Here is a 22658-nt window from a genome sequence, read left to right as displayed (position 1 = left end):
AAGAGGACTATTCAAATAAGAAATTAGTGAGGGGAAAGAGATCCTGAAGGTTAAGGGAAGACTTTAATTTCTAAAAATCATTCTATTAGATCAAACCCTGTAAACTTGCCATTTGTGTGGGTCAAAAATGGATAAATATGAGCAATGTCATATCATTCAACCTACTCTATCTTCCTAAGCTATCAAAATAATATAAGGAGACTTAACATATATGTTAATTTTTAAGTTTCTTAAACTTATTTCTAGGGAAAAAATAGCTGTATTGTTTACCCAATTTAAAGATATGGAGAGTGATATCCAGAGAAATTAAGAGCTTTGCCCAACCCAGTACTTAAAGGTTTTAATTATTTTAACCCTTTACTTTCTATTCACACTTCTTTCCATTACATTAAATACTCTTCTTCTTGTTTACTGAAAGTAAAATTTCATATAACTTGTATGCTTATTAAATATTTTGCTTAACATTTGATCATTTAAAAAGCTAATATATGTATAATTTATCATGAATTATGACATAGTAAAATAATGAGAGATTTCCAGCCAAGATGGACGTGTTGGTAGATACACTATGCCTCCTCACACAACCAAAAGAAGAACAACAACCAATTTAAAAAACAAAAATAACCAGAACTGCCAGAAAATCGAACTGTATGAAAGTCAGACAACCAAGGAGTTAAAGAAACATTCATCCAGACTGATAGGAGTATAGGTGGGCAGCTGGGGCAGAGAGGACACATGGCAAGGTGGCGGCAGGAGGGCCCAGACAGTCCACATTTGCATGTGGATAAACCAGGAGGAAAAACTGGGGAGAGAGACAGACTGCACAACCCAGGGTTCCAGTGTAGAGAAATAAAGCCTCAAAACCTGACTGAAAAAAGCTATGGAGGGTGCAGTAGAGGGAGAAACTTCTAACCTCACAGGAAAGCTCATTGGAGAGATTCACAGGGTCCTAGAATGCACACGAGCCTACCCACTGGGAATCAGCACCAGAAGAGCCCAACTTGCTTGTGGGTAGTGAGGGAAGTGACTGAAACCCAGCAAATAGCAGAAGTGTCACTGTTCCCTCTCAGACCCCTCTCCACCATATAGCACCACAAAGCAGCGATGTAGGTTGCCCCGCCCTGGCGAATAACTAAGGCTCTGCCCCTTACTACATAACAGGCTTGTGGAGACAAAAAAAAAATGGCCCAAATGAAAGGATAGATAAAAGCTCTAGAAAACATACAACTAAGCAATGAAGAGATAGTCAACCTATCAGATGCAGAGTTCAAAACACTTGTAATCAGGATGCTCACAGAAATGCTTGAATATGGTCACAAAACAGAGGAAAAATTGAAGGCTATGCAAAGTGAAATAAAGGAAAATGTACAGGGAATTAACAGTGATGAGAAGGAAACCAGGACTCAAATCAGTGATTTGAAGCAGAAGAAAGAGTCAATGAGAACAGAATGAAGAAACAAGAATTCACAAAAATGAGGAGAGGCTTAGGAACCTTTGGGACAACTTTAAGCATTCTAACATACGAATCATAGGGATGCTAGAAGGAGGAGAACAAGAACAAGAAATTGAAAACTTATTTGAACAAATAATGAAGGAGAACTTCCCCAATCTGGAAAAGGAAATACTTTCAGGAAGTCCAGGAAGCTCAGAGAGTCCCAAAGAAGTTGGACCCAGGGAAGCATACACCAAGGTACGTCATAATTACATTACTCAAGATTAAAGATTTGGAGAGAATCTTAAGATCAGCAAGAGAAAAGGAAACAGTTACCTAAAAGGAGTTCCCATAAGACTTTCAGCTGATTTCTCAGAAGAAACCTTGCAGGCAAGAAGGAGCTGGAAAGAAGTATTCCGTCATGGAAGTCAAGGACCTACATCCAAGATTACTCTATCCAGCAAAGCTTTCATTTAGAATGGAAGGGCAGATCAAGTGCTTCCCAGATAAGGTCAAATTAGAGGAGTTCCTCATTACCAAACCCTTATTATATGAAATGTTAAAGGGATTTATCTAAGAAAAAGACGATCAAAGCTATGGACAGTAAAACGACAACAAACTAGCTACTATCAACAACAGAACCTAAGAAAACAAAAACAAACTAAGCAAATAACTAGAACATAGAATCATAGAAATGGAGATCACATAGAGGGTTATCAGTGGGGAGGAGGAGAAGGGGAATGGAAAAAAAGGTACAGAGAATAAGTAGCATAAATGATAGGTAGAAAATAGGAGCAGGTTATGAATAGTATAAGAAATGTAGAAGCCAAAGAACTTATATGTACAACCCATGGACATGAACTGAGTGTGGGGAATGCTGGTGGGCATGGGGGTTGCAGGGCTAAGGGAATAAGGGGGGGGGGAATGGGACAACTATAACAGCATAATCAATAAAATACATTTTTAAAAAATGAACTAATATCTACTATATTAACAGATCAAAGGGAAAGATAATACCCTGATAGATAATACCCTCAAATGCTTTGTGTAAAGCATTTGATAAAACTCAATATTTATCTTGAAAATTATTAGCAAACGTAGATAGCTACAGCTCTTAACTTTAAAAGGGTGTCTAAAAAAAATCTAGCTACCATTATACTTAACAGTGAAGCATCACAAGCTTTCTCTTAGATTTAGACAAGCCTGCTATCAATTCTTCCCAAGTTGATCTTTAGATATAGTACAATCTTAATAAAAATTCGAGCGGATTTTCTTCTGAATTTTGTTAAGCTTATAATTAATATTAATATGGAAATGTAGAGGATCAAGAATAGCCTAAAAAAGAACTTCCCCTACCAGATATCAAGACTTTGTCTAAAGCTATAACAAGACAATGGGAATGTTGCTGCAGGAATAGATAAATAGACCAGTAGAACAGAATAATGAACATAGAAACAGACTTACATATACATGCTCGCTTTATATGTGACAAAAATGACACCACAGAACAGTGGGAAATGAGTAGTCTTTTTGCCCAGTCAGGGTGGCAAACTGTATGCCAAACTGGATGATACCTATATGGGGGAAAAGTTAAATTGGACCCTCTGCCTTAATCGTGCATGAAATCAACTCCAGGTAGATTTTTAAACCTAAATGTCAAATGTGAAACTATAAAGCTTTTAGAAATACAGAAGAATATCTTCATGACTGTGGGATTAGTGTATGCCGGCCAACCTGAGGTCATCCAGCGTGGACAGAGCCAAGGCATCCCCATCCCAACCTTTTTCTGACTCAGCTTCAGGGCTGGTGGTGTCTGCCATAGGGCACACCAAAACAGAAGCCTGAGGGCAGTGGACTTTTCTGGAGCAACGAGTACAGGTTAGCCTCCAGGGACACAGAGCAGGAGAAGTGTAAAGCTTAGGCCTGAAGGGGAGGGTACCAGTACAGTTAAGCATTTCACAAAGAGAAAGCAAAAATGGCCAGTAAGCATGTGAAAAGGTGCTCTTCCTCATTTGTAGTCATGGAAATGTAAATTTATTTTACAAAAAAATCTGAGAGCAACTGCAATGACCATCCAAGGTAGAGCAGATAAATAAAATGTAGTATAATCATATAAGATGTAATGCCCTAAAGCCCTGGCTGGTGTAGCTCAGTGGATTGAGCATGGGCCTGTGAACCACATGATCGCAGTTCAATTCCCAGTCAGGGCACTGCCTGGGTTGCAGGCCAGTTCCCAGCAGGGGACGCATGAGAAGCAACCATACATTGATATTTCTCTCCTTTTCTTCCCTTCCCTTCTAAAGATAAATAAACAAAATCTTAGAAAAAAAGTTAAAAAAAAGATATAATGCACTAGATAACAAAAACTGACAAACTATAGCTGTAGGTATCAACACAGATAAATTGCACAATGTTGAGTAGAAGAATTTTCCAAAATGTACCAGAATGTTTTATTTATATATGAAGCTTAAAATAGGCAAAGCCAAACCATATATTATTTGGGGTTGCATATATGGGTGCTAAAACTATGAATAAGACTAAGGGAATGGTTATCACAAAAGTCAGGGTAGCAAAGGACATGAAATGGGGAAGGGATACACCAAGAGCTTCCAGGTATAATGTGCTGTAGTCTGGATGATGGCTACGTAGTGTTTCTTTAAACTCCACATTATATATTTTCTGTATGCCTTGGGTGTATATGATGTTTTTAACAGTAAATTTATAAAAAGTACTATTTCAATGCAGATTTCTATTGTTTAGTAGTTGGTTTATTTAAATTATTTTGCTTCAGTTTCTTAGTAATTTTGTTTGTATATTTTGGTGAATTTATCAGTGCTAAAAACATCTAGTTCAAGAGCTAACCACCATTGCACACTGGATTGTACAGTTCCAATCATACAAAAAAATGGAGATAGCTTAGTTTAGGTTGTTGAAATATTTAAGATAACTTAAGACAGTTATTACTACCTTTAAATACTAACATGATTCAAAAACCTTTGTTGTAAACCAACAAAATGTGTCTTCCTATGTATTGATAGAGTAAAAATTATCAGTTTTAGTTTGTAAGTTTTTTTTTTAATGCAGTAAGTCATCTCTTAACATTGTGGATAGGTTCTGTGACTTTAAGTGAAACAACATGTAATGAAACCAGTTTTACCAATGGCTAATTGATATGAACAAGAGTTAAGTTACTATAGTATCTCATCAATATTATAAGTTAAAACAAAATGGCATTGAGTGAAAAAAGAAAAGGGCATTATTTGAGTGCCTGCTGTAGTTAAGACTTAAACTAATGGAAGTGGTTTGGTGTGCTCTGAATCTAGCAACTTTGTAACTTTCCATCTCTTAAACCTGTCCTATAGGAATGGGATTTTTCTTATATCTGAACTAGAAGACTTTGAACTCTTCCTCCTAAGACTGAACCGCATTGGGGGTGTGATGCAAGATGCCCTTCCTGTTCAAAACTACAGATCCAAAGAAGGATGGGATTTCCATTCTCACTTCATTCTCTATTGTTTGGAGCACAGTCTGCAATATCTTCTTTATGTATATCTTGACTGTTATAAGTAAGTGCTGAGAATTGGTTGTCCTTGAGTAGGTCTTCACGTTTCCTCTTTCAATTCTATTTGAATATGATAATAGGAAAATATTGAGCATTCACATGAGGAATACTGATTTTTTAAAATTTTTCTTTTTTTCAAATGGCAGAGAGAGGGGAAGGGAGGGAGAAAGAGAGAGAGAAAAACATTGATGTGAGAGAGACATCTATTGTTTGCCTCCTGTATCAGCCCTGACTAGGGACTGAACCTGCAGCCCAGTCATGTGCCCTGACCAGGAATTGAAGCTGTGAGCTTTTAGATTGCAGGTTGATGCCCAACCAACTGAGCCACACCAGTCAGCGCAACTGATTTTTAAAGTAGTTCTTTCCCCTGCAGCACTTGGTATACCTTTTAGTTCCATGCTGCATTCAACTAAAGGTTTATCTTGTGTGTTTTGGTAATGTTAAATTTGTAATATCTCTGTTAATCTTTTAAATAGCTAGAGATTAGGATAAAGTGAAAGTTTAAAAAGAGGATGAGTCCTGGCTGGTGTGGCTCAGTGAACTGAGTACTGGCCTGCAAACTGAAGGGTTGCCAGTTCGATTCCTAGTCAGGGTACATGCCTGGGTTGTGGGCCAGGTCCCCAGTTGGGAGCATGTGAGAGGCAACTGATTGATATTTTTCTCCTTCTCTTTCTCTCTTGCTTCCCCTCTCTCTAAAAATAAATTTAAAAAATTAAATAAAATCTTTAAAAGAGAGGACGATTCTAAAGGTTAACCTAGAGTTCTTTGATACTTTCATTACCAGGCAAATGTTAACCAGTTTACATTTGGATAGACGAGTAGATAGATGGATGGATGGATGGGTGGATGGGCACCAATATATACCTACTTAAGATCAACCTGAAGATTCATATATGTGGCCTGTGTTTGTTGCTATTGGGTCAGTAATAACAACAATAGTAGTAGTGTCTAATATATGAGTGCTTATAATGTTCTTGACCCTTAAGTTATCTCATTTAATTTTCACAAAAACCCTATGAGGTTGTTATTTCTTTCTCCATTTCACAGATGAGCAAACTGAGGCTTTGAGAGAGAGTAAGTGCCTTATGGCTCATAGCAAGTACATGGCAAAGTCAGATATAACTCTACTTATGTTTGATTCTAGAGCCCACTTTCAGTATGCTAATGAAAACGTTATTAAAATTTTATTTCAATTGTTGTTCAAGTACAGTTTTCTGTCTTTTACTCCCATCCCAGCCCACCCACCCACCCAGCTCTCCCCACCTCCCTCCCATTTCCACCCCCCTAGTTTTTGTCCATGTGTCCTTTATACTAGTTCCTGTAAACCCTTCCCTTTTCCCCCTGAAATTCCCTCCCCTCTCCCCTCTGGCCACTGTCAGCCTGTTCTCTATTTAATAAAAACATTTTTATTTGGGGTAGTAAAGACTAGGATTTCAAACAGAGTGTATTTTCTGGTTCATATCTTTGAGGCTTGCTTACACACAAAAACGTTTTCCACAAAGCTGCTGGCAAGAGATGATTTAAAAGCCATATTTTCAAAGTACCTATTCTGACCCTTAACTGCTCAGTCCTAGCTTCTTTGTAGTTGTGTAAAGGTTTTTGAAAACCTCGTAAGTTTGAAAATGCTATAGAGTTTTCTTGTAAAAATAATAAAATACAAAGTACCTTGAAGACCTTAAAGTGTGAGTTATCTATTAAATTGTGGTAGTGAACACATCTTATTTATTTATTTTTTAAGGTTTTATTTATTTATCTTTAGAGGGGAAGGGAAGGAGAGAGGGAGAGAAATATCAATGGTTGCCTTGTGTGCGTCCCCTGCTGGGAACTGGCCTGCAACCCAGGCATGTGCCCTGACTGGGAATAGAACCATGATCCTTTGGTTCATAGGCCCACACTCAATCCACTGAGCTACACCAGCCAGGGCTCACATTTCAAATATTGTTATCTCTGTCTCTAAAATTTTCCTATATTTCTAGATCATAAGGAATGTGTAAAACGACACAAGTGGGAGTATATTGTGTTATATTTACTCTTAAAATCCAGGGTTCTATTTTTATGCTCATTATCACCTGAGGAAATACGATTGTAGCTGTGTGTCTTATCCTGTATATTAATCAGAGTGTGTTTTTTATTTTATATTTTTATACAGGCTTAGTCCATCAAACTGTCCCTTTTTGGACAAAAAAGAATTACATGAAGCTCACCCTTGGTTTGAATTTTTAGTTCAGTGTCGACAAGTTTCTGGTAACTTAACAGGTATGGGTGTATTGTATTAAATACAAAAAATTCTGTGGATAAATAACTGGTCTTTGAGTAGCATTTAACTTGTGAACTCTTTTAAATGAATCATTTGGCTGTAGACAAATATCTGATCATAATCTAGGCTCAAGCTTTCTTTAAGAAGCAGAAGAACAAAAATGTTAGCTTCTTCCCAGCTAAGAAAAGCCAGACTTGGAGCAGACAGAGCGTGTAGTTGTTTCCTTTCATTCTCAGCCTCCTGCTCTATTCTCTTTGGATATCTCTCATCTTACCAGTTTATCATAGCTGAATTTCTGCTCTCTGGCAGGTTGACAGCCTTTTCCCATGAAGAAATGGTCTGTTTTCTTTTAGTGAGGAACTCCACATGGAGTGAAAAATGCACAGTATGTGTGGTCTTGTGTTTTCTGTAGCAGAGCTGCTGACAGAGTGTTGCTCTGGTTACAATCAGATAGTCCTGTGAGCCCTGAGGGCTTAGCTGGTATTATTCCAGAGATTTCTAAAAGGGCAAGGAATGTCAACAGCCAATCTTTCACTTCTATATAATATCTGGTTTCTTAGCAGATGAAGAATATGTTCATAATTTGCTTTGTTTTGTTTTGTTTGTTCTTTTGGTGTTGATTATAGTAATATATGTTCATTGTAAAAAAAAAATTGGAAGCTGTCGAGAAGATAACTGTCCATAGTAGAAGCCTAGGTAGATAGGAAGATCCATAGGTAGTTCTTTTTTCTAAATTTATTTTATTTTCTATTTTTCCATCACCATTTATCCCCCTTTCACCCTCTTCCACTTCCATCCACTCCCTTCCCCCCCACAATCACCAACCCACACTGTTGTCCTTGTCCATGGGTCCTTTCTCTCTTTTTTTCTTTTTTGCTCAATCCCTCTCCCACCCCAGCTCCCCTGCTCTCTCCTGCTCCCAGAGCTCTCAGCCTGCTCTCTATCTATGAATCTGTCTTTATTTTGCTTGTTAGTTAAATTTATTCATTAGATTCCACATATGCATGAAATCATATAATACTTGTCTTTCTCTGACTGGCTTATTTCACTTAGCATACTGTTTTCCAGGTCCATCCATACTCTTGAAAAGGGTAAAATTTCCATTTTTTTTAAACAGCTGAGTAGCATTCCATTGTGTAAATGTGCGATAGCTCTTTTATTTATTTTTAAATATATTTTATTGATTATGCTATTACAGTTGCCCCATTTTTCCCCCTTCATTCCCCTCCACCCTGCACACCCCTCCCCCCACATCCCCCCTTTAGTTCATGTCCATGTGTCATAAGTTCTTTAGCTTCTACATTTTCCACACTTGCCCTCCCCCTGTCTATTTTCACCCCACCGTCTATGCTACTTATTCTCTGTACCTTCTCCCCCCTTCTCCTCCTCCCACTCCCCTGTTGCTAACCCTCCATGTGATCTTCATTTCTGTGTCTCGGCTCCTGATCTAGCTGTCTCCTTAGTTTACTTTTGTTTTAGGTGTGGTTGTTAATAACTCTGAGTATGCTGTCCTTTCACTGTTCACATTTTTTATCTTCTTTTTCTTAGATAAATCCCTTTAACATTTCATATAATAAGGGCTTGGTGATGATGAACTCCTTGAACTTGACCTTATCTGAGAAGCACTTTATTTGCCCTTCCATTCTAAATGAAAACTTTGCTGGATAGAGCAGTCTTGAATGTAGGTCCTTGCCTTTCATGACTTGGAATACTTCTTTCCAGCCCCTTCTTGCCTGTAAGGTCTCTTTTGAGAAATCAGCTGAGAGTCTGATTGGAAGTCCTTTGTAGGTGACTGTCCCCTTATCTCTTGCTGCTTCTAGGATTCTCTCCTTCATTTTAATCTTGGGTAATGTAATTATGATGCGCCTTAGTGTGTTCCTCTTTGGGTCCAACTTCTTTGGGATTCTCTGAGCTCCTTGGACTTCCTGGAAGTCTATTTCCTTTGCCAGATTGAAGAAGTTCTCCTTTATTATTTGTTCAAATAAGTTTTCCACGTGTTGCTCTTCCTCTTCCCCTTCTGGTACCCCTACAGTTCAGGTGTTGGAACATTTAAAGATATCCTGGAGGTTCCTAAGCCTCTCCTCATTTTTTTGAATTCTTGTTTCTTCATTCTTTTCTGTTTGGTTGTTTCTTTCTTCCTTCTGGTCCACACTGTTGATTTGAGTCCCAGTTTCCTTCCTATCACTATTGTTTCCCTGTGCATTTTTCTTTATTTCACCTAGTGTAGCCTTAATTTTTTTATCTAATTTGTGACTAAATCAACCAGTTCTGTGAGCATCCTGATCCACCGGTGTTTTGAACTGTGTGTCTGATATGTTGGCTATCTCTTGGTTGCTTAGAACTATTGGCTCTGGAGCTTTGATATGTTCTGTTTGAGCCATAATGTTTTGGTCTGGTCACACCTGTTACATATGAGAGGCGGAGCCTTAGGTGTTCACCATGGGGGGTTAACACAGTTGCTGGGTTGTGATGCTGTATGTGGGGGTGGGGTCAGAGAGGGAGCAATGGCATTTGTTGGGCTCTCTCTTGGATTTCCGTTCCCTCTGCTGCTTCTCACAAGCAAATTGGGTCCTTCTAGTGCTAGTTCCTGGGTGGGTGGGCTTGTGTATGTTCAAGGACCCTGTGGGTCTCTCCAATGAACTTTCCTGTGAGGCTGGGAGCCTCTCCTGGCATCTCAACCTCCAAAAGTTTTTCCAATCAGTGCTTTTAGGCTTTATTTCACATCGCTGGGGCCCTGGGTTACGCAATTTGTCTCACTGCCCTTTTTTTTGGCCTGGTTTATCTGTGTGTGAATGTGTGTTCTTGGTCAGCCAACTGCCTTGCACACCTCGTTTTCTCCCCACACCCAGTCCTGCTAACCACTGCCTCTACCTCCTGGGACCCCTCTCTGCTCACTGCCGACTCCACCCCTCTTACTGGTTTGGATGAATGGTTCATTTTTGTCGGACTTTGGTGCAGTTCAATTTTCTGTCTATTCTGGTTGTGTTTTTGTTTCTAAGTCTTTGTTGTCCTTAAATTTGGTTGTGCGAGAAGGTACAGTATTTCCACCTATGCCTCCATCTTGGCCGGATGTATATCCCATAGCTCTTTTATATACTCATCTACCAGTGGACACTTGAGCTGCTTCCACATCTTGGTGATTGTAAACAATGCTGCATTGAACATAGGGGTGCTAAAATTCTTTCAAATTAGTGTTTTGGGTTTCTTAGGATAAATTCCAAGAAGTGTAGGGTCATAAGGCAGATCCATTTTTAATTTTTTGCAGTAACTCCATTACTGCTTTCCACAGAGGCTGCACTAACCCCACTAACAATGCATGATAGTTCCCCTTTCTGCTCCTCCTTACCAACACTTGTTTGTTGACTTACTGATGATAGCCATTCTGACAAGTGTGAAGTGGTATCTCATGTGGTTTTAACTTCCATTCCTCTTATGAGTGGTGTTGAGCATCTTTTCATGTGTCTATTGGCCATCTGTATATTGTCTTTGGAGAAATATCTATTCAGGTCCTTTGCCTATTTTTAAATAGGATTGTTTAGTTTTTGGTGTTGAGTCTTATTAATTCTTTCTTTTTAAATATTTTATTCATTTACCTTATTAGAGATAGAGGAAGGGAGGGAGAGAAGCAGCAATTTGTGAGAGTACATGAATTGGTTGCCTCTCACACACCCCCAAGCAGGGACCTGGTCTGCAACTGAGGCATGTGCCCTTTGGTTTGCAGGCTGGCATTCAGTCTGCTGAGCCACACTAGCTAGGGCAAGTTTTATAAATTCTTTATAAATTTTGGATGTTAACCCCTTATCAGATGTATTAGCAAATATGTTTTCTCATTCATGGGTTGTCTTTTCATTTTGTTTAGTGTTTCCCTTGCTGTGCAAAGACTTTTCAGTTTGACGTAGTCCTATTTGTTTTTTTCCTTTTGTTTCCCTTTCCTCAGAAGATATATCAGAAAAAAATATTGCTATGAGAAACATTTGAGATTTTACTGCCTATATTTTCTTTTTTTAAAAAATAGTTACTTTTTTAATTTAGGGGGGAAGGGAGGGAGAAAGGGAGAGAAACATTGATGCAAGAGAGAAACATCTATCTGTTTCTTCTCTTACCCTGACCAGGGCAGCAAACTTGCAACCTAGACATGTACGCTGACCAGGAATCTAACCAACCTTTCACTTTGCAGGGTGATGCTCAGCCAGCTGCGCTACACTGGTTAGGGCTGTCTACGTTTTCATTGGGATTTTTATGGTTTTTAGCCCAACGCTTAAGTCTTTAACCCCATTTTGAGTTTATTGTTGTGTGTGGTGAAAGAAGGTGGTCTAGTTTCATTTTTTTGCATGTATCTGTCTAATTTTCCCAACACCATTTATTTAATAGACTATCTTTAGCCCATTGTATGTTTTTGCCTCCTTTGTCAAATATTAATTGACCAGAAAGGTTAGATTTAGCCCTGGTCAGTGTGGCTCATTTGGTTGGAGTGTCATCCCCCTGCACTAAAAGGCTGCAGGTTTGATTACTAGTCAAGGAACATACGTAGGTTACAGGTTTGATTTGCAGTTTGGGTGTGTATGGAAGGCAACCAGTCATTGTTTCTGTCTCACATGGATAATTCATTTTCCTTCTTTCTCTTTCTCTTTCTCTCTCTTCTCTCTCTCTCTCTCCTCTCTTTCTCTCTCTCCCTGCCCCATTCCTCTCTAAAAGCAATGAAAAAATGTCCTTGGGTAAGGATTGAAAAACAGGTGTGGGTTTATTTCTGTGCTCTCTGTTCTGTTCCATTGATCTGTGTGTCTGTTTTTATGCTAGTACCATGCTGTTCTGATTACTGTGTCCTTATAGTATAGTTTGATAGTAGGTAGCCTGATTCCTGCAACTGTGTTTTTCTTCAAGATCACTGTTGCTATTTGGGCTCTTTTGTGGTTCTATATAAATTTTTGGAATATTTATTCTAGTTCTGTGAAATAAGCCACTAGTATCTTGATAGGAATTGAGTTGAATCCGTAGATTGCTTTGGGTAGTATGGACATTTTAATGATATTCATTCTTCCTATCCATGAGCACGGTATATGTTTCCACTTATTTTATACTCTTCAATTTCTTTGTTTAGTGACTTAATTTTCCAAGTACAGGTTTTTTTTACATTCTTAGTTAAATTTATTCCTAGGTATTTTATTCTTTTTAAAGCAATTGTGAATGGGCTTGTTTTCTTATTTTCCCTTTCTGATAGTTCATTATTAGCATCTAAAAATGCAACTGATTTCTGGATATTTATTTTGTATCTGGCGAATTTACCAAATTCATTTATTAGTTCTAGTAGTTTCTTGAATGTTTAGGGTTCTCTAAATACAGTATTATGACGTCTGCAAATAATGATAGTTTGACTTCTTTCCAATTTGGTGTCTTTGATTTCTTCTTCTTGTCTGATTGCTGTGGCTAGGACTTCCAGTACTACTTTGAAGAAGAGTGGATGTCCCTGTCTGGTTCCTATTTCTGGATGTAGTTTACTTATATTTTGTTAAAGATTTTAGCATCTATGTAATCAGGAATATTGGCTTGTAATTGTCTTTCTTTACAGTGTCTGTATTTGGTTTTGGAATTAGGATAATGCTGGCCTCATAAAATGAGCTTGAGAATCTTCCCTTCTCTTGAATTTTTTGGACTAATTTGAGAATGATAAGTGTTAGGTCTTCTCTAAATGTTTGGTAAAACTCACCTGTGAAGCCATCCAATCCAGAGCTTTTGTTTTGAGGGAGTTTTATTTATCATTGCTTCATTTTCATGAGTTGTAATCTGTCTATTCAGATTCTCTGATTCTTACTGATTCAATTTGGGAAGATTGTATGTTCCTATGAATTTATCATTTCACCCAGGTTGTCCAAATTCTTCATATATTGTTGTTCACAATATTTTCTCATAGTCCCTCGTATTTCTTTGGTGTCTGTTGTTACCTCTCCTCATTCATTTCTGATTTTATTTATTTGGGTCCTCTCTCTTTTTTTCTTGATTGGTCTGTTTAAAGGTTTGCCAGTTTTGATTATCTTTTCAATGAGCCAGCTATTGATTTCATTGATATTTTATCATTTTTGGACTACTTCATTTATTTTTCTTCTGATCTTTATTATTTTCTTCTCTTCACTTTGGGCTTTGCGTATTGTTCTTTTTCAAGTTCCTTTAAGTGTAAAGTTAGATTATCTTTTTGAGCTTTTTTCTTGTTTCTTGAGATAGTCTTCTAATGCTATGAATTTCCCTTTTAGGATGTTTTCCCCTGTGTTCCACAGATTTTGGGTTATGTGTTCTCATTTTTGTTTGTTTTAAGGTATCTTTTAGCCCTGGCTGGCATAGCTCAGTGGATTGAGCACGGGGCTGCGAAGCAAAGGATCACGGTTCGATTCCCAGTCAGGGCACATGCCTGGGTTGCAGGCCAGTTCCCAGTGGGGGACACATGAGAGGCAACCACACACTGATATTTCTTTCCCTCTCTCCTACCCTTCCCCTCTCTTTGAAAATAAATAAATAAAATATTTTTTAAAAAAGGTATCTTAAAGGCCTTGTTGATTTTCTGTCTGGAAGATCTATCCATTGATGTCAATGAGGTGTTAAAATCCCCTACCATACTGCGTTACTTTCTGTCTCTCCCTTTGTGTCCATTAAGATTTGCTTTACATGTTTAGATGTTCCTGTGTTGAGTTCATAAATGTTTACAAGGTTTATATCTTCTTGTTGGATTGCTCCCTTTATCATTATGTAGTGTCTTTGTTTGTCTCTTGCTTTAGCTTTGGCTTTAGAGTCTGTTTTCTCAGATATAAGTAGTGCAACTCTAGCTTTTTTTCCCTTTCCATTTGCGTGAAATATCTTTTTCCATCCCTTTACTTTTACTCTGTGTGTACCTTTCTTTCTGAGGTGGTCTCTTGAAGAAAGCATATATATGGGCCTGGTTTTCTTATCCATTCAGCTACCCTATGTCTTTTGTTTGGAGCATTTAATGCATTTACATTTAGAGTGATTATTGGTAGGTATGTATTTATTGCCATTTTATTTTTTAATTATGTTCTGTTGTTATTTGTCTTCTTTTTCTTCCTTCCTCCTCCTCCTCCTCCTCCTCCTTCTTCTTTACCTTTAGTGTGGGCTGAGTACACCCTCCCTCATCTTATACTTGAGACTTGATTGCTGTTGGCAGGTTAATGGGGGGTATTTACCCAGGCTAGTCAGTTTCCAAGGACTGGTTGTGAGCACTGACCACCAACCTCCACCCTCTGTGGAGGATCAGTTGTGCAGGGGCAAGGTGTTAGTGCTCCATTGTGGTGTGTAGCTGTCCACTGGGGTTTCCTGGGTGGTGCAGGCCATGGTCAGCCCCCACCTGTGTTTTGCCTGGGGCCACCTTGTCTGAGGTATAAAACAAGCTGAGATGGCTGCTCCTCATGCTGGCCTTGGAGATTCAAGGCAAAGCCAAGGTGTGAATCTAGGCTGGTTGCTGCTAGTGCTGGGCCTGGGGCCACTTAGCATAAGGTATGGGGATGGGGTGTGGGGGGGCATCACTGAGGCTGACTGTTGCTTGTTTGAGAGGATTTAGGAAGTTGTGCAGCATGAGCCAAGACCAGCCATTTGTATGGAAAAGCAGCTTGGATGGGTCTATAAGCTAGGCGGGATGGAGTATCTGAGTATCTCCAGGTCGGCTCATGAGTATCTCCTGGTCGCTCCAGGTCGGGACAAACAGTGTTAGCCAGGTTGATGGAGACTCAGTTATGACACTGGACTGCTGGCTCTGTGTCCCTGTGGTGAGGGAGGGGGTATTCAGGAGCGAGACAGTGGCTTCTGCCCACCATTCTGCCTGGGAGAACACTATCCCCCAGCTCTTGCCTTGATGCCAGACACTTCAGATTCTCCCTGCATGGCTCTGGTGCTTTCAAATTGCTACCCTGGTGCTAGAGCTCAGAGAGAGTCCGAATAAGTCCATGTGTGAGTTCTTTAAGAGGAACTGCTTGGGACTCCAGAAGTTTCTTTCACTGATTGAGTCCCTGCTGGTTTTTACATCCAGAAGTTATAGGGGCTTAGTTTCCTGGAACGGGAACCCTGGGCTGGAGTACCTGGTATGGGTCTGTACTCCCCACTCTTGAGTTATCCCTCCCAGAGTTTTATCTACCACATGTGGATATGGGACCAGCCCATTCCACGTCTATGTCCCTTCTACCAGTCTGCATGGATGTGATTTCTTTAATTCTGTAGTTGTCAGACTTCCTTTCAATTAATTTCTGATGGTTCTGAGTAATGGTTATTTTATATTTTAGTTGTGATTTTGATGTGGTTGTGCAAGGAGAAGAGCTGTGTTTACCATGCCACCATCTTGACCAGAAGTCCCCACCTTTTTAGTTTGATGATGGTTTCTTTAGTCATGCAGAAGCTCTTTAATGTGATATAGTCCCATATGTTTATTTTTTTCCCTTTATTTTCCTTGCCCTAGGAGATATACTGCCAAACTTTTGCTATGTGGGATTTCTGAAATTTTACTGCCTCTGTTTTCTGCTAGGACTTTTATGGTATCATGACTTGTATTTAAGTCTTTCATCCATTTTGAGTTTATTGTGGTATATGGTGTAAGTTGGTGGTGTCGTTTTATTTTTTTTTTGCATGTACAAGTCCAGTTCTCCCAACACCATTTATTGAAGAGGCTATTTTTACTCCATTATATGCTCATTCCCCCTTTGTCAAATATTAATTGACCGTAGAGACATGGGTTTATTTCTGGGTTCTTTATTCTGTTCCATTGATCCATGTGTTTGTTCTAACACCAGTACCTGCTCTTCTGTTGCAGTGGACTTGTAGTATAGTTTGATATCAAGTATTGCGATCCCTCCAACTTTATTCTTATTTTTCAATGTACTGAGGCTATTCGGAGTCTTTTTTGGTTCCCTATATATTTTTGGAATATTTATTCTAGATTAATGAAATATGCCATTGGTATTTTAATAAGGATTGCATTGAATCTATAGATTGCTTTTGTAGTATGCACATTTTAATGATGTTAATTCTTCAGATCAATGAACAGAGTATGTGCTTCCATTTATTTGTATTTTTTTCAGTTTCTTTTTCAATGTTCTATAGTTTTTTGAGTACAGGTCTTTTACCTCGTTGGTTAAATTTATTCCTAGGTACTTTATTGGGATTTTTTTCCTAGGTTCTGTTTCTGATAGTTCATTGTTGGTGTACAAAAATGCCATTGATTTCTGAATATTGACTTTGTATCCTGCTACTTTGCTGAATTCACTTGTTAGGTCGAGTAATTTTTTGATGGAGATTAGGATTTTCTAAGTACGGTATCATGTTGTCTGCAAATAATGACAGTTTTACTTCCTCTGTCACAATTTGGATGCCTTTTATTTCCTCTTCTTGTCTGATCACTGTGGCTAGAACTTCTAGTACTATGTCGAATAAGAGTGGTGGAAGCGGGCACCCTTGTCCTGTTCCTGATCTTCAGGGAAAATTTTTTCGTTTTTGGACATTGATATGTTGTTGGCAGTAGGTTCTCATATATGGTCTTTATGTGTTGAGGTGTGCTCCATCTGTTCCTACTTTGCTCAGAGTTTTTATTGTAAATTGGTGCTGGGTTTTATCAAATGCTTTTTCTGCATCTATTGACATGATCATGTGGTTTTTGTCTTTCATTTTGTTTATGAGGTATATTACATTTATTGATTTGCAAATATTGTATCATCCTTGGATCCCTGGAATAAATCCCACTTGATACATGGTGTATGATCTTTTTAATGTACTGCTGTGTCAAGAGAACCAGTATTTTGTTGAGGATTTCAATATCTATGTTCATCAGAGATATTGGCCCATAACTTTCTTTTTTGTTGTGTCTCTACCTGGTTTTTTAAGTAAGGTAACACTGGCCTCATGAAAAGATTTGGGGCGTTTTTTGTCTTCTTGAATTGTTTAGAATAGTGCAAGAAGAATAGGAGTTAGTTCTTCTTTGAACGTTTGTAAAATTAGCCTGTGACACCATCAGGTCAGGGTATTTGTGTGTCAAGAGTTTTTTGATTATTGCTTTGATTTTGCTACTGGTTATCAGTCTCTTCAGGCATTCTGCTTCTTCATTCAGTTTTGGAAGATTCTTTGTTTCTGCAAATTTATCCATTTAGTCCATGTTGTCCAATTTCTTGACATATAATCATTCATAGTAATTTCTTACAATTCTTTTTATATCTGTGGTGTTGGTTGTTATTTGTCCTTTTTATTTTCTGATTTTATTTATTTGAGTGGTCTTTTTTCTTGATGAGTCTTGTTTAAGGTTTGTCAGTTTTGTTAAACTTTTCAAAGAATCAGCTCCTGAATTCACTGATCCTTTGAATTGTTTTTTTAGTCTCTATGTCATTTAATTCTGCTCTGGTCTTAATTATTTCCATCCTTCTACTCACTGTGAGCTTTGTTTGTTTTAGTCCCTGTAGTTGTTTTAGATGTAGGGTTAGGGTGTTTATTTGAGATTTTTCTATCTTCTTTAGGTAGGCCAGTATTGCTATGAATTTTCCTCTCAAGACTGCCTTTTTCTGTGTCCCATAGGTTTTAGGTTGTTGTATCTTCATTTTCATTTGTTTCCAGATACTTTTTGATTTCTTTCTTGATCTCATTGTTAACCCATTCATTATTTAAGAACATGTTATTCAGTCTCCATGTATGTTTTTGAGGGTTTTTTTAAAGATTTTATTTATTTATTTTCAGAGAGAGGGGAAAGGAGGGAGGAAGAGAGGGAGAGAAATAGAAATGTGTGGTTGCCTCTCATGCACCTTTATTGGGAACCTGGCCTGCAACCCAGGCATATGCTTTGACTGGGAATTGAACTGGAGACCCTTTGATTCACAGGCCAGCACTCAATCCACTGAGCCATACCAGCCAGGACTGTTTTTTGAGTTTTTTCTTTTAGGTTGCTTTCTAGTTTCAAGCTTTTGTGATCAAGAAGGCACTTGATATAATTTCAATTTTCTTGATTTTGTTGAGGCTTGCTTTGTGTCCTACCATGTGGTCTTTGAACATGACCTGTGTGCATTTGAAAAATATGTATATTTTGATTGTTTGGTGTGAAATGGTCTGTGAATATCAGTTAAGTCCATTTGATCTAGGGTGTCATTCAATGCCACAATATCCTTGCTAATTTTTTGTTTGGATGATTTATCCATTGTTGACAACTGGGGTGTTAAAATTTCCTATGATGACTATATTTCTGCCGATCTCCTTCTTAAAGTCCTGCAAGGTTTTTCTTATGTATTTAGATGCTCCTGTGTTGAATGCATATATGTTTACAAGGGTTATATCTGCTTGTTGCACAACTCCCGTAAGTATTATGTAGGACCTTCTTTGTCTCTTGTTATGGCCTTTGTTTTGAAGTCTATTTTGTCTGATAATAAGTATTGATACCCCAGCTTTTCATGTCCATTTACTTTTTCCATCCCTTCACTTCAGCCTGTGTAGATCTTTGTTCTGAGCTGGGTCTCTTGTAGAGAGCGTATATGTGTGTCATGTTTTCTTATCCATTCAATTACCCTATGTCTTTCGATTAGACCATTTAATTCCTTTACATTTAGTGTTATTATTGATATGTATTTTTCATTGCCGTTTTCCCTTTGTTCTTGTGTTCCTCTCTTTTTCTTCATTTTTAAAAACGATTTTATTATTTATTTAAACAAATTTTGTTTGTTTTTTTTAATTTTTAGAGAGAGGGAGGGAGAAAGAGAGAAAGATCAGTGTGTGGTTGCCTCTCGTGCACTCTCTACTGGGGACCTGGTCTGCAACCCAGGAATATGCCCTGACTGGAAATCAAACTGGCAACCCTTTGGTTCACCGATCGAAGCTCAATCCACTAAGCCACAACAGCCAGGGCAATTTTATTTATTTTTAGAGACAGGGGAGTGAGAAAGAGAGGGAGAGAAACACCGATGTGAGAGAAACATCAATTGGCTGTCCCTCACACACATCTCATCCATGGACCAAACCTGGAACCCAGGCATGTGTCCTGACCTGGAATTGAACTGGTGACCTTTTGCTCTGCAGGATAATACTCAACCAATTGAGCCACACCAATCAAGACATTTTTTTTCTCATCTTCTTAAAGCAGTCCTTTTAGCATATCTTGCAATGCAGGTCTGGTAGAGATGTAGCCTTTTTTTTTTTTTTGTCTGGGAATCTCTTTATTTAGCCTTTCCTTTTACATGAGAGCCTTGCTGGGTGTAGAGTAAGTAGTCTTGGTTGCAGGTCTTTGCTTTTCATTAGTTGGAATATTTTGTGCCATTCTCGTATGGCTCGTAGTATTTATGTTGAGAAATTAGCTGGTAGCCTTATTGGAGCTCCCTGGTATGTTACTTGCTGTTTCTACCTTGCTGGGTTGAAGATTCTCTCTTTGTCTTTAAATTTTGTCATTTTAATTATGTGATGTGTCTTGGAGTGGGCCTCTTTGGGTTCATCTTGACTGGGCCCTCTGTGCTTCCTGAACTTGGTTACTTTTTTCCTCACAAGTTAGGGACGATTTTGTCATTATTTTTTCAAATAGGTTTTCTATCCCTTGCTCCTTTTCTTCTCCTCTTTGAATCCCTAAGATGTGAATATTGTTATGTTTTATGTTGTCCTGCAGCTCTCTTAAACTATCTTCATTCTTTTTGAGTCCTTTTCGTTTGTTACTCTGAGTGGGTATTTTTTCTACCTTGTCTTTGAACTCACTGATTTGCTCCTCTGATTCATCTGGCCTGCTTTCAATTCCTTCTAGTGTATTCTTTATTTCAGATATTGTATTCTTCATTCTTCTCCTGGTTCTCATTCATAGTTTCTGTGTTCTTTTTCATGCTGATGTAGTTCCCACTAAGTTCCTTGTAGTTTTTACTGAGTTCCTTTAACACTCTTTAAAACCATTACTTTGAACTTTATGTCTGATAAGTTGCTTGCCTCAATTGCATTTCGCACTCTTTCTGGGGATTCCTCCTTTCCTTTCGACTGAGTGTTGTTTTTTTGCCTCCTCATTTAGGTGATCTTTTTGGTTTGTTTCTGTATATTAGGTTGATCTGCTTCAGCTCCTTGTGTTGTGGGATGGCCTTCTATGGTAGGAGTCCTGTGGGTCTCAGTGTTGCAGTCTCCTTGAACTCCTGAGCTGGATACTCTAGGGGTGGCCTTTGTGCAGTTTATGTGGGCTCTCTTGCTATATTTGGGTTTTGGTTTTTGTTGACTCCTTCATTGGTGGGTTTTCCCCTCTGGCTGGCTGACTGAGAGTCACAACCCCTCACAACATCTTTTATGCTGTTGCACAGGAGCTGCTAGAACAAGACAGAACCACCCAGCAAACAGCACCCATGCCAGCAAAAATACCCCTAACCATTATCACGATATCAACAACAAATGAGCTAAGATTAATAAAGGTGAAAAGATAGTAAGAATATTATATGAAAGGCAAAAAGAATATGAGGTGACTAACACAAGGAAAAATGATTTTGAGAGGGCAGGGGGAGGAGAAATAATAAGAGTAGGAAATAGAAATAAGGTGAAGAAAGGGAGAAAATAAAATTTACAATGTAAATAAAATAGGGAGGGAACAGGGCAAACTCGAGTAAGAGAAGGAAAGAATACAGTATGAGGTTTGGAGGGAAAAAATAGTGGAATAATAGGAACTAACTTGAAGAAAAGCAACCACTGCAGCAATATCCACGACAAAGGAGAAAAGACTAATAAAGGTGAAAGAGGACAATAATATTATAAGAAAGAAACAGAAAGAAAAAAATATTGTGAGATGTCTAAAGGAAAGAAAACTTATTTTGAGGGGACAGACAGAGGAGAAATAATAAGTTTAAGAGTTAGAAACTAGGGTAAGAAAGGGAGAAAATAAAATTTAAAACAAAAACAAAACAGGGCAGGAGGTAGGCGAAATGGAATAGGACAAGGGAATAGTAAAACATGAGATATAAAATTTTAAAAAATAGTGAACAGCTATGGATAAAATTTAAAAAATACAACAACAACCTCAATATCAATGACAGTCAAGCATATACTAATAAAGGTGGAACAACAATAACGATAGTATGAGAAAGAGAAAAAGAATGTGAGATGACTAATGGGAAGAAAGATGATTTTGAGAGTATGGAGGGAGCAGAAATAGTAAGAGTGAGGAATAGAAACAAGACATAGAAAGGGAAAAAATAAAATTTAGAACAAAAATAAGAGAAAGATGAAGGCAAAATGGAGTAAGAGAAGGGAATAATAAAATATGAGATTGGAATTAATGAAAAACTTAAAAGCATAAAAGTAATATAAAAATATAATAAAATAGTGAAATAATAGGATCAAAATAGAAGACAAAGAAACAATGTAAAAAGGTATACAGGAGAAAAAATAGCACCAATAATGAAAAAGAACAAGGTGGAATTCATCTCAGCAGAATCTAGTGTTTGTTGGCCTACTATCTTCTCCTTTAGGATCCATCCCTGATGTCAGGTGGTGTCCCCGTCTAGCTTTAGACTGCCTGTTTGAGTCAGCAGATGATCCACAGTCTGTGGCTATCTCCTCCTTGTTCAGTTGGTCCTCGCTGTACTGCCTGCTGGCTTTTTATCAGCACAAGGCCCAGGAGTGGTTCATTTAACATCTGGTTGCACTGCAGCACTGCATGTACCACCTCCACCTGCCTCCAGAGGGAACCTGTGGTGTGAGCAGAAGGGTGGGATCCTGGGATCACCCTCCCCACCAGGAGGCACTGTTTAGCCTTCAGAGAGGCTGGTGGATGTGTCCCTCCCACCCGTAACACATATGTCTTGGTCTGTCCCAGATTATTTCCTGTAGTGTATAGTTTCTGATGAATTTGCTGTCTCACGTGAGGAGTCAATCTGTAAAAGGGTCAGTTCTTTCCTGCTTGGCACTGATGGCAGCTCTGTGAGAGGCAGGGCTGAGCAGGGCCATGAGTACCTCTTGCTGGGCTAATATCTAATCTCTCTGCTGTTTTCAGTGGAATGGGGCCCAGGGAGGAGCCAGCATTGGGTATAAGTTCATAAAGGTTTCCTTGGGTGATTCTCCTTCTTTCCCCTGTGGATATGCCCTGGCAGGGTGTTCTTGAGCCTGGTTCTGCAGAGTTTGCCATCGTCTAGGTAGGGGATGGGCACACATTCCCTTCCCAGGGGTTTGCACTCTGTGGTTTGAGTGGCCCTGCCTGGCTGCAAAGCCCACCCAGTTCCTAGCTCACTGCTCTTGCAGGAGGCTCAGACCCAAACCCTCTGTTTTGCACACAGCCCCCTTCTCGTGCTGGGTGGGGCCCCACAATCCCTTTACCATACACATGCAGCCTTCTACTTTTCCCAGCCAGCTGGGTTAGTGGGCATGAACCTCGCTTTGAATCTGGCCTCTTTTTTGGCAGGGCAGCTGTGCACACGTGTGCAGATTCCCTATTCAGCCATGCC

General features: G+C 38.8%; 1 protein-coding gene across 1 annotated transcript in view; it reads left to right on the top strand.

Annotated features, from left to right (window-relative positions):
* SPG11 (SPG11 vesicle trafficking associated, spatacsin) overlaps positions 1 to 22658 on the top strand; it is a 112640-nt gene that overhangs the window by 41929 nt on the left and 48053 nt on the right. Inside the window, exons 16-17 of the mRNA XM_037054510.1 lie at positions 4795 to 4998; positions 7144 to 7250. Coding sequence (XP_036910405.1) covers positions 4795 to 4998; positions 7144 to 7250 — 311 coding nt within the window. The remainder of the gene's footprint in view (positions 1 to 4794; positions 4999 to 7143; positions 7251 to 22658) is intronic.

Source organism: Sturnira hondurensis, unplaced genomic scaffold (assembly GCF_014824575.4).
Source record: "Sturnira hondurensis isolate 20B ecotype Veracruz unplaced genomic scaffold, ASM1482457v3 Scaffold0008196, whole genome shotgun sequence".
NCBI lineage: Eukaryota > Metazoa > Chordata > Mammalia > Chiroptera > Phyllostomidae > Sturnira > Sturnira hondurensis.
This window is presented reverse-complemented; position numbering and strand designations above follow the sequence as displayed.